Source organism: Kryptolebias marmoratus, linkage group LG3, assembly GCF_001649575.2.
Source record: "Kryptolebias marmoratus isolate JLee-2015 linkage group LG3, ASM164957v2, whole genome shotgun sequence".
Taxonomy (NCBI): Eukaryota; Metazoa; Chordata; class Actinopteri; order Cyprinodontiformes; family Rivulidae; genus Kryptolebias; species Kryptolebias marmoratus.
Window position 1 is genome coordinate 27,694,735 of NC_051432.1, and position 11,204 is coordinate 27,705,938.

Here is an 11,204-nt window from a genome sequence, read left to right on the forward strand (position 1 = left end):
TTAACACAGTGGCATGTATAGTTTCAGAGTTATGAACAAAAAACCTATGTACTCCACAGAGGACAAAAATGCATTGCTGGGTCTCAGGAGGTTATAGTGCGTCTGCACAGACCGCCTTCAGACCTGAAAGAAGTCATCTCATTTATTCTGTAAAACATCCTTTCAGTCACAAATCAACAAAAGCAGCAGCCGTGAGAACCGATTGGAAAATATTGCAACAAAACAGCTCTTAAAGTGTAAAAGAAAAAGCACATTTCGTATTGTTTTGGGCCCTGTTTGATTGAAGGGGGAATTAATCTGCTTTGTGAAAACAGATTTCTGCGCAGATCAAAACCTGAAGGCTTCTGCAATATTAAAACTGTCCACAAGAAAACCAGTTTGGTGTGTTTCCTTTTGTGCTTCGAATAAACAGAGTGGCTCAGAGGAAGTTAAATCTGTGTGTGGCTGCTTGGTGACCCATTCTGTGCCGGGTCGGGCCATGTTGTGTGAATGCACTTACCCCTGGTGGGATTTCTATCCTCGGAGTCAGGAGCAGAACTAGATAAGCATCCATTCCACTGAAACAGCAGCATGTACATCTTATAATAGATTGTGTGAGAACTGTAACGTTACTGGCTCCAGAAATCCTGCCTTGGCTCTCAGCAGAACCTTTGGGGTGTAATGTTTGCTGCACATACTGATAGAAGTGTCAGATCCAGAGATGTCTTTTTTCTTGGGGTGCCAAAGGTGGGACACAAGGTTCCAGCAGGGAGGACGGAGTTTATTGTTGCAGGAAATGTTTATTTTTGGTTTTAATTTCATGCATGTTGGTTGTTTGCCTCTGCACGCCAATTACACAAAACATTTAACCAAGTGCTGCATTTGTATTCAGCACGGATATAAAACTGAATCTCATTTTTAACTTTTTTTGTTTTGTTTTAATTAAACCACCTTCTCTGCCTCCCTCTGCCTGATTACAGGTACCTGTCACACCTCTCCCCCACTTTCTGATCACAATATTAAACCAGAAACTTTTCACCCGCGCAGTCTTTGCTCCCGGGATGGATGGGTTCCCGACTTACTTATTTACCACAAGTGAAACTTATAGATACAATTAATCCGTTTGAATCTGTAAATTCTCAACTGGTGCTTCTGCTTAAAGACCAAATTATTGACTCTTATCAGTTAATTAGGAAGACGTGTTCAGGATCTGAGTGAAATATCCAGAGAGGACGTGAAAGCTGAGCCGTTCGTGTCAGGTGCTTGAATCCTGCTCTGCCTGAAAGATGGAACATGTTTCCATATTTCCTCTGTGTGATTCGTGCCTAAAATGAGACCTGCTGCAGAGGCTGTGAACAACCAGAAGGTCGCTCCGGAGGCGCAGTTTCAGCGCTCCGCTGCTCACAACTTCCTCCCAGACAGCCTCGGTGCGTCTGTGCGCGAATACAGACATTTATGTGTCTGTTTGAGCTGCAGATTGTTGCAAACGAAGCTTAAATTGTCAGGAGAAGCGGAGAGATCCGACAGCCGGGACGAAGGAGACCATTTCCTCCGCTGCCCGTGGATCTGCTCTCTGTGCGCGTTAATGTGAGCAACGGCAGAGAAAATGGCTGTCCTCGGTCTCCTCCTCTGCGCACTTTCTTTCAAAAAAAAAAAAAAACGTGCCTCACAGTTAAACATGCAGCTGCAAAGGATCGAACTTCTTACAGTGTTTGCAAAATTAAACAAACCATCAGAATTATTAAATAAAAATAGAGTTTATGATTTCTGATCTCCTGTCTTTCAGCTCAGGTTGAATCTTTGACTCACAGCTGATCGGATGCATCAATTCTCATTAAAGAAATGCCCCTTAAAAAAAAAAAAAACTAAACATTTAGTAAAAATTCCCACTCAGAGTCAGAAGGGCCCTCGGGTTTTTACGCACAGCTGAACACGATCTAATGGAAGAGAAACGCATCAGGAATCTGTTCTCGTGTATGTTTAACTTTAACTGTGAGGCGTTTAAGAGCCCGGTTTATTTGGAGAAAATAAATATTTAGTGAGGAAGAGCTGGTGACCTCATCGGGCTGTTGCAACACGATGATTTAAAAGCCGCATCTGTTGGCTCAGTCGTCCTGGAAAGGGCCTGGAGTGAAGAAACGGACGCTGTAGACTCATAATAATAGTCTTTAAAGTCTCATTAAGCCATGAAGTCACCGGTGTTTTCCATTAAACCCAAAACAAGGGACTGAATGATCTCAGTCCACCTGAAAAACAGCAGCTTTCGATTTGCTGTAAATTATCCAGGAATCTTGGTGTCTGGACGTGAGAATGTCTGCAGCACTGATCCACCTTCGTGCCTGCCATGCTTTAGCATTTAAAGACTCACATGTGGGGGAGATGCTTTCGGTTTCTTAGCAGAACTGTTCCTGCAGAAGTCACTGATGTGTAGAGACCCGGGTGCGCATGCGTAATGAAACAGGTGAAACGCGTTTGTGTTATTTACCAACACAGCGTCTGTCACTGGGCCCTGTCACGGAAATGCAAAAGAAGCGAAGCAGTGCACCCCCAACAAGCTCCACATCAGAAGGAGCTGCTCGGCCTCAACTTGCGTGGCGTTTGGAGTTACCATGGCAACGCGCATGGCCCAAAACAACCCCCCGAAAAACTCAAAGGGATGCACGGAGGATCCTTCAAACTCTGTTAAAACTGACTGAAATCTCTCAGGAACCACTTTATTGAAACTAATGACAAGAGGTTCCTCTACAACTGGGTCAACCTGATTCAAAACGGCTGCCAAAGCTAGCTTGGCAAAAACCAAAAATGGTCAGTCATTTATGGGGAAAATCGATCTAAGCGTTGGTGTTAAAATCGGACTGTATCTCCAGCTTCTCTGGTGGTGTTAAGAGTTTGCCAAGCTCCTTTTTCCTCCAAAATGGCCGCCACAGCTAATAGAAACATGGCTGTGACTCAGTCAGTTTCAAAGATGCCGAGCTGCAGTTTGGTGTAGAAGTCGCTAAAAGCCAAACACACCAAGAGGCAGACCTCTTCAAGATGAGGATTTTTATTTTTTACTATTGGTGGTTTACCAGCGCCAATAAAATAAAATAAAATACAAACAAATAAATAAAAAAAGAAGGTAAAATTAGTTATTCTGTGTGATCATGGTCACATCTCACACGAGCTCTTTGTTTCTCCTTCTATGAATCTATATTTTCCATATGAGTGTCTGTGCGTCGTTACCGGGGTTTTCCTGTCAGTGCGCGCGCCGGGATCCCGCGCGCGTCTTGCCCGGATACAAGCCAGCCAATGGTGTTTGGACGCGGCAGCGGTGCTGCACTGCAGGCGCGCGCAGACCAATGGCAGCCGCGGTCTGAGCTGCGCCCATCTTCCCGTTTCTGGCTGGGAAATTCTGCCACGAGCTGAAAAACAAACAAAACAAAACAAAAAAAACCGGGAGAAAGGAAAATATCAGAACATGCAAATAAAATAAAACGATAAATTAATCACTTCCTGAATGCGTCGGAGGGGAGCGCGCGTGCCTGAAACTCCTTCACCTGCTTTTTCTCACAGCTCCATGTTTGTCCTCAGAACAGATCCGTTCAGTTTCAGGGAACAGAAATCTGTAAATGTTCGACCTGCGGCCATTTAATTGGAGGTGAGCTGCTTTAATTAGGCGGGAAGAACTGTTTGACACGTCACTGCTCCGGCGCAGGTGCCTTAATTGGCATATCTGGGAATATCCATGCTCTCCGCGCAGACGCGCTGTAATTCCAGCTGGTTGAGAAGAAATGAAAAAACACAAATATTGTGACTGAATTCTGTCGGATCAGCACCTTACTCTGTAATAAATCACCCGCTTTAATCCCCCGACACTGAGATTTGTCTTTAAATGTTTGTTTTTCCATTATTTTATGCGGTTTAAAGCTTTAAATGCTGCTTTAGTTTTCAAATCAAAGAGGTTTGTTTCAGTTCTTGCTCTCACCCTAAACTGATAGAAACAAACAGCAATTAAAAAAAAATAATTTATCCGATTTATCAGGTTTTCTGCAGAGTGATTGAGCTGGGTTTTCAGCTCACAGGAGACAGAGCGAAAGAAATGGGACTTTTCAACAAGTTCCCAAATTTTTTTAACCAGTTTTTAGTTTTATATTTATTCACTGAGGCACATACTCTGCCTTCAGCCATGAAAAGCAGAAAAATGTTTAAAAAAATATATTTATTATTTTACTTTCATTTAATGAAAGCAGATTTCTAATCCAACAATTGATGGAAATCAAAAAGAAAAATTAGGCTTAGGAAAATCCCTGAAAAAAAATCAAAAATATCATGTGTGACATATTAATGAGCCCACAGCTTATTTATCGATTTATTTGTTTGTTTGGTTATTTTTGTTGCCCAAATAATAATAAAAAACTAGCCTTTTTTTCTTCAGGTTATAAAACTAATCTTCATCAGACACCCAACTACTAAACTACTGTAGGCCTATTCATTAAATATAATAATAATAATAATAATAATAATAATAATAATAATAATAATAATAATAATAATAATAATAGCCAAAGGGCCAATAATTCCTGTAAATATAGAAATTATTGAAGGATTAATATCCTGTCTAACTGGTGAAAACTCCCTTTATTTGGTCACTTTTCTTTTTTTACTTAAAATATTTGGAGGATTATTTTGTGCTGAGCTGTTTATTCTGAAGTCTTCATAAATGCCTGCAATTTTTAGCCCGAATTTATTTATTTTTAATTGTCTGACGAGCTGAAAAAAATGCCAGAATAAACTTTGTTTATGTTTTTTTTTAATCATGATTAGTTTTATTTTTTACTTTTACACTTCAGTGAAACATGCAGCCTAGAATAAAATGTGGAAATATAAAAACGGTTGCTGTTGGATCCCATGAAGTAGAAACTTTTCCTTAAAAATATAAATCATTAAAACATCCTGAGCATCTCATAATTTGGCAGACTGACAGAAAGCCCACGGACTGTTTCTTCTTAGAAAGTTTTATATATTTATTTAAAAGCTATCTCATTTATTCCACTCTTCTGTTGAAGACGAATGACGCGATTCTGGTATTAATAACACTTTAGGGTGGGGATTTTTTCAGCACAGTATAAATAATTTACATAATGATGCCAAAAATAAGTGGCCTACTTTTACATAAAGACTAATTAAAGTGATGTGAAAAGAGCTAACGGTAATTTAAGGTTCGCCTATTTTCCACATCGAACAAGTTTGTAAAGATAAAACAGAATATTTCGCTTCATGCTGGATAATTTATTCAGCAGTGTAGTTATTAAATTGATCTCATTAAATCCACTGCTTTTATATCTTTCTGTTTCTTTATAAATCGAAAGCTCAGTCGCCTGTTTGCGGGATGACGCTGCTGGAACCCCGCGTGTTCTCGCTTTGCTTTAATAAGACGAGAGTTTCTCTTCGTATCACAAAAAAATTCCGCGAGATGATTCAGTCGCAGCGCTGCTATGAAAAAAAGGAGCGAAAAAAGGCCACCATTTTAGCCCCTGAAAGAAAAAAAAAATCCACCAGGGCGGAGGCTCCGCCCCCTTCACTTAGTAACCCGAGCACGTAGCAACGGCTCGACCAATGGGAGCGCCCCTACAGGTTCCACCGACTGCGGTTCCTTAGCAACGCCGTAAAAAAACTGCGCTGACGTCCATTCTTGTTCGGGAGTATTATGGTCTGTCGGGAATTTAGAGTGGCTGGGACTAGAAGGAGGGAGTGGGGGGAGACGGAGGGGTGATAGCTGCTGTAGCGGCGCCCAGCAAGCTAACGGTAGGTAGCACTGGAAGTAAACATGGAGCTGTCCGCCGTCGGGGAGAGAGTGTTCGCCGCCGAGTCGATCATCAAGCGGAGGATTAGGAAGGTAGGCGGGAGATGGAGCGGGCTCTTTTTCTCCCAGAGCGCGGAACACAATGCAACACCGGTGTGCTGTGATATACTGTTACCCTGCGTGCTAAAAGCGGGTTGTTTCTGTGTTTCTGATGGTACGCAGGGTCGAATCGAGTACCTTGTGAAATGGAAGGGATGGTCGCCAAAGTAAGTCCGTCTACACCGTGTGTCTGACGTGTTCTGGACCCGCGGTTCGGGTGTCTCGGCTCGGCTGTTAGCTCTCCGAAGCTAGCGGGATTAAAACGAGCACGCGATGTTTTTTGTTAATAATTATTATTTTAGCTCGCAGGCTAACCCCCGTCCCCGGGCTGACGCTCATGTTTCGCTCCGCAGATACAGCACTTGGGAGCCGGAGGAGAACATTTTGGACTCCCGCTTGTTTGTCGCTTTCGAGCAGAGGTAAGACGTCCGGGCCCGGGCCGAGGACATGTCCAACGGGTCCTCGGTGTCCTCGGTGCACTTTGCTCCTGTGACACTTCATCATGTCTGCTTTCCACAGGGAGCGAGAGAGAGAGCTGTATGGGCCCAAAAAGAGGGGACCAAAACCCAAAACGTTTCTGCTGAAGGTAAATTTATCATTTTTACACCATGTGTGCAGATTTTTATTACCATACAGCTCTGCAGACTTCATCTAAAGCTTTGGAAGAACCAATAAAGTAACCAAATAATTTAATTTTCCTAAAATAAGAAGCTCAGTTAAGTTTTTTGACTAAGATGCATCCTTTTCAATGCAAATTACTTATCTCACATTTATAAACAGGTTCTACTATAAAGAGTAATTCCTGCTTTAATCGGTACAATCTTCAAACTCACCTTTTCTCTTAAACCTATTCACCAAATTTCAGGTGTTTCACCAGAAATCAGTGTCTTGTTGGAAAGTAAAGTGTGTGAAGTGTTGTTAATATATTCATTTAAATGTGGTTAATACCTGCGGTGTTCCCAGTTTAAAGTGTCAGGATAACTTGCTCCTGTCCTGTTTTATTATGTGTCACTCAGAAAACAAACCTGAACCTTAACTGGAATACTCTTTACCAATAAACCTTTGAATTCTTACATTTCTAATGTTAAATTTCACAGTTTTTTTCTCCTTTTAGCTCCTCTGGGCTCCTTTTTTGTGCTCAGTCTTCGTCGTTAAACCCCTCATTTCTTTCATGTCTGACGGTATCACTTTCCTTTTACATCTTGCACGCTCTCGTTGTCCTTATCTTGAAATAAGTCTTGTTTTAACGGCTCATTCTTAGACACAACTTCATCTTTTTAGTCTGTAAGGACGAGCGGGGAAAACCCTCACGAGCGGAGCGTACAGTCAACTTGTTTACTTGCAAATAGGCTGTTTGCTGCCGCCAGCAGGCATGTTATTATCATCATTATTATCATTATCCAACGCCTGACTTTGTCATCATTTTCTGACCCAGCAGGGCCAGCCCCTAAACAAATCTATTTTTACTGGAAAAGTACCCAGAATTCAGTTTGTCACCTCGTTTACTTCCTCTTTGAGACATGGTCATGGTGTCATCTTGAGCTGCTTGATTTTCCTTTTTTAACCAACCTAACGGACTGTTAGTTAGTATTTTAAACCACCTATATATGAAAAATCAGCTGGTTTGATTCCTCAGCAGCATGTTGGATTTGTTTGTTTTTTATTTCAACATGAAAATGTTGAAATGATAATGAGGATATTATTTTCTACAGTAACGAACTCGATCTTTGGGGTAAATAAAGATTTATTCTTTATTATTCTTCCCGCTGAAAAAGCTAAGACTATGCTGAAAGTTTCTGGGCGATCTCTAAAAGAAACTGTAGGAATTTTCTTATTTTTTGGGACAACTTCACTGTTTTTTAACCCGGCTGGATGATCCTGACATCATTTTTGTCCTTTCAGTTAAAATGACTGGTTTTAATCAAACATGCCTGTAGTTATTCAGCCTCCCCGTCTCTTGTCTGTTTGTTTAAATGGGTTTTTTATTTATTTTAGGCATTTGAAATTCAGAGATAATTTACTGTAAAGCATTAAGGCCTTCTCCGCCAGGTTTTCTGTTGGGCAATGATCAACTCCAACAGAAAGTTGTTAAAATAATGAATGTTATCAGTGAACTCTTTGGCCTCAGACGTGTTATAATCATTTATAACCCGTCACCACCTGGTTGACACTTTCCTTTGTCGGATGTTTTACGCTCCGGTTGGAAAAGCAGATTTTAAAAGCGTGTTTGAACGGTTCTTTTTTTCAGTTTTCAGTAATTCTGTCACTTTTCCTTCCTTTCTTTTAGGCCCAGGCTAAAGTGAAAACCAGGTCCTATGAGTTCAGGAACGAGGCGGTCCGAGGGATCACCTACCCGAGCCCCGAGCCGGTGGTCACCCCCAGGGCCCGGGAGGGCCTGAGAGCCGTCGTTCCCACCATCTTCCCCCCGAGCGCGGTCAACCGCGGGGAAAGCATCTGTCTGCGCCCGTCCGAGCTGAGCGTCCACGACCACCGGGAGGCCGGCTCGGACGGGCCGAGGAAGAGGGGCCCCAAGCCGAAGCCCCGGCTCGTGGACGGCAGCTGCGGCCCCTCGGTCTCCGAGCCCCACAAGAGGAGAGCGGAGGAGCAGCTGAGCCACGGCGCTCACAAACTCCCCAAGCTCCCGAGGGGTGAGGAGGGGAACCACAAGCACCACCACGTTTACTACCACCACCACCACCACCACCATCACTGCTCGCAGGGCAGAGAAACGTCCGGCGGGACTTCCTACAGACAGCTCTGCTCCGACCGCAGCCTGCCGCCGTATAAATCGGACTCACACGGGCCTCAGGGCGGCTCCGGTTACTTGGCCCCGGCGCACTTCAAGCACCACTCCAAAGTGAGCCCGGGCCGACCCGCCGCGCCCCCCCTCATGGAGAAGCCGTACTTCCTGGACAGGCCGTCGCCGACCCGGCTCCACGACGACCTGGAGGAAGTGACCTGGAGGCCGAGTCTGAGCGACGTGGAACAGGTTCTGGTGACGGACGTGACCGCCAACTTCCTGACGGTCACCATCAAGGAGAGCAGCACCTCCAAGGGCTTCTTCCGAGACAAAAGATGAGAGCCCCCCCCCACGCCATGCCCCGCCCCGCTCCGATGTTTATAAACTACTGTGCGATTATTAAATCAACCCCTTTTTATGTAATATAAATAAAGACAGTTCCATGATGTGCATATGTGTAAATATGATAAAGTTTGACATCTATTTAATGTATTGACCAAATTAAAAGGAGTCCATTTCACCCGGCGCCCTGCGCAGCAGGCCCAACGTTCTGTACGGAGTTTAACGATTTCACTGCTTTTCTAACGAACTAAAAGTATTTTTTTTTCCAAACAAAAAGGCCTAAATATTAAATTCAATCTATTTTTGCCATTTGAACCAATTAGATCAGCCGGTCCTGTTCTGTTCAGAAGGGTAATATTTAAAAAAAGATTTTTTTAAAAGAAAGAAACTCGAGCACTTTGAATTCAGAAGTATTAAAATATATAATTTTATTGTCTTCAAAGATCGGTTCTGTTTTGTCTCTAAGAGAAATTAATAAAATCAAGACTTGTGGCTTTGCAAGGTTCATATTTTATTCCGTTAATTTCCATTTTTATCCTGAAGCTTCGATGTAACGATGAAGAGTTTTCAGCTTTTTAGACGCTTTCCAATAAATCCTCTGAATTTCTCTCTTTGTGGCTTTTTATTGTCAGATTAGATGCTTTGGTTTCAGGCCTTCAGATCTTTATTTTTTTATTTTATATCCATTTAAACAATAATCTCTTTAATTTGTGTTATTATAAAGTATTTTCTGCCATTTGTCTGTGATAGAAAAGAGGACAAGTTTTATTTTAGTATTATTATTTACTCTTTACTTTAGGCCGTTTATGTGTCTGTTTATTCATTCAGCTCAGTGATTGAATTTAATATTTAATTCTGGTTTAGTTTAAAGTCTTCTTTAAATTAAAGTATTTTATTTGTTTTTTTAAAAATTAAATAAATAAAGTTTCTTCTCCTGCCGCACAGCGTGGCTCTTTACTTTAATTAATATTTAATAATAAAATAATTAACAACACGTGAGGCCTCATCAGGTGACTCTGAGCTTTAAAACCATAATATTTATATTTATTTAAGCTGCGACTTGTTTTTAAAGATTTAAAAAACACGTATTCCCGCGGAGTTTTCTTTAAAATAATAATCTAGGAGCCAAGTTTAAAAACACAAAGTTATCCTTTTTTATTTTTATTTATTTATGTTTGTTTCGATTTTCAGAGTTTTGATTAAATCGTTTCCTGTTTTATTAAAACCTGAAAAAAACCCGTCAGAGGAAAAATTGATTCAGTTTGATTTAAATAAGAAATAAACAGTTATGCACAGTTTTTTTTTATTTGTGATTTTAGAGTTAATAACAGACAACTAAAAGAACTAAACTATAGTAAAACTTCAACAAACTATCAGCTTTAACCGGATTATTAAACTCGATCTGTTTTTTTAACATAGACTTATTTATTTTATTTATTTGTTTCAGTTTGTTTTCTCTCTGGAGCCCATCTTCAGTCTCTCCTGGTCTTTTCCTGCACAGAAAAAAATACAAAAAAATCAGTTTTCAAACAAATAACGTGACATAAACTGAATATAAGAATAAAAAATAAAAATAAATAATTGGATCTGTTTAAAGTCCCTGAGTTTCCTGATCAGCTGTTTGCAGATTAAATCATCTTTTTTATTCACTTTGATTTGCTGGGAAGGAGGTTTGTTTCCCCGTTAATTCGGATTAAACCCGGAGGGGAGGCCTCTGTTCGGGTCCGGACCTGAGGGTTCGGGTCCTCCTCACACCGGGTGGCCGTGGTTCCGGTCGCAGCGGGGCGGGCAGTGCGGGTTCAGCCAGAACTCCAGGTTGGTCTCCTGGACCCGCTGTTCCAGAACCTGCATGTGAAGCAGGTGTTCCTGGGGACAGAACCAGATTCAAACCCGGATTAAAGCTGAAAACACGAATTCTTCACAGCTGGACCGGAAGCTCATTTTATCACCAAGAGAAGAAAAAACATCAGTTTTTACTAAATAAACCTCCGAGATTATTTACTGACAGCAAACTGAGGGAGACTGACGTCATCTGAATCCGGTTTCATCAAGTTTTAATCTGAATTTACTGCCGTGATGCGGGACAGCGCCACCCTGTGGGCAGCAGAGGAAACTCACTGAACAGAACATTTACTTTACTCTAAATTAATATTTGAGCCAAACTCAGATAGATAGATAGATAGATAGATAGATAGATAGATAGATAGATAGATAGATAGATAGATAGATAGATAGATAGATAGATAGATAGATAGATAGATA

At 41.5% G+C, this 11,204-nt stretch overlaps 2 protein-coding genes and 1 long non-coding RNA gene across 4 annotated transcripts in view; 1 reads left to right on the forward strand and 2 right to left on the reverse strand.

Moving 5' to 3' along the window:
• LOC112451175 overlaps window positions 1–3,823 on the reverse strand; it is a 17,325-nt gene extending 13,502 nt beyond the window's left edge. Inside the window, exons 1-2 of one of the 2 annotated variants that reach the window (XR_005233008.1) lie at window positions 3,516–3,823; window positions 3,202–3,380 (exon numbers count right to left, since the gene is read on the reverse strand). This is a non-coding gene — a long non-coding RNA (uncharacterized LOC112451175). The remainder of the gene's footprint in view (window positions 1–3,201; window positions 3,381–3,515) is intronic. The other variant, XR_005233009.1, reaches the window with a different exon arrangement.
• Window positions 3,824–5,680: 1,857 nt separating this feature from the next.
• On the forward strand, window positions 5,681–9,553 carry cbx8b (chromobox homolog 8b). Its single transcript, XM_017403995.3, has 5 exons — window positions 5,681–5,854; window positions 5,984–6,027; window positions 6,214–6,279; window positions 6,380–6,446; window positions 8,148–9,553. The coding sequence occupies exons 1-5, from the start codon at window positions 5,786–5,788 to the stop codon at window positions 8,937–8,939; spliced, it is 1,038 nt and encodes a 345-aa protein (XP_017259484.1). The 5' UTR covers window positions 5,681–5,785; the 3' UTR covers window positions 8,940–9,553.
• An 803-nt stretch (window positions 9,554–10,356) lies between these two features.
• Window positions 10,357–11,204, reverse strand: part of lg3h17orf67 (linkage group 3 C17orf67 homolog) — a 3,928-nt gene continuing 3,080 nt past the window's right edge. Inside the window, exons 3-4 of the mRNA XM_025003237.1 lie at window positions 10,673–10,823; window positions 10,357–10,435 (exon numbers count right to left, since the gene is read on the reverse strand). Of these exons, the coding sequence (XP_024859005.1) occupies window positions 10,692–10,823 (132 nt within the window). The 3' untranslated portion in view covers window positions 10,357–10,435; window positions 10,673–10,691. The remainder of the gene's footprint in view (window positions 10,436–10,672; window positions 10,824–11,204) is intronic.

What these genes read in the sequence shown, in the direction of transcription:
- cbx8b (XM_017403995.3), top strand. Translation starts at nt 5,786, where the DNA reads ATGGAGCTGTCCGCCGTCGGGGAGAGAGTGTTCGCCGCCGAGTCGATC. An exon ending in TGGAAGGGATGGTCGCCAAA is followed by an intron (nt 6,028 to 6,213) that starts GTAAGTCCGTCT and finishes TTCGCTCCGCAG; the next exon opens with ATACAGCACTTGGGAGCCGG. An exon ending in CCAAAACGTTTCTGCTGAAG is followed by an intron (nt 6,447 to 8,147) that starts GTAAATTTATCA and finishes CCTTTCTTTTAG; the next exon opens with GCCCAGGCTAAAGTGAAAAC.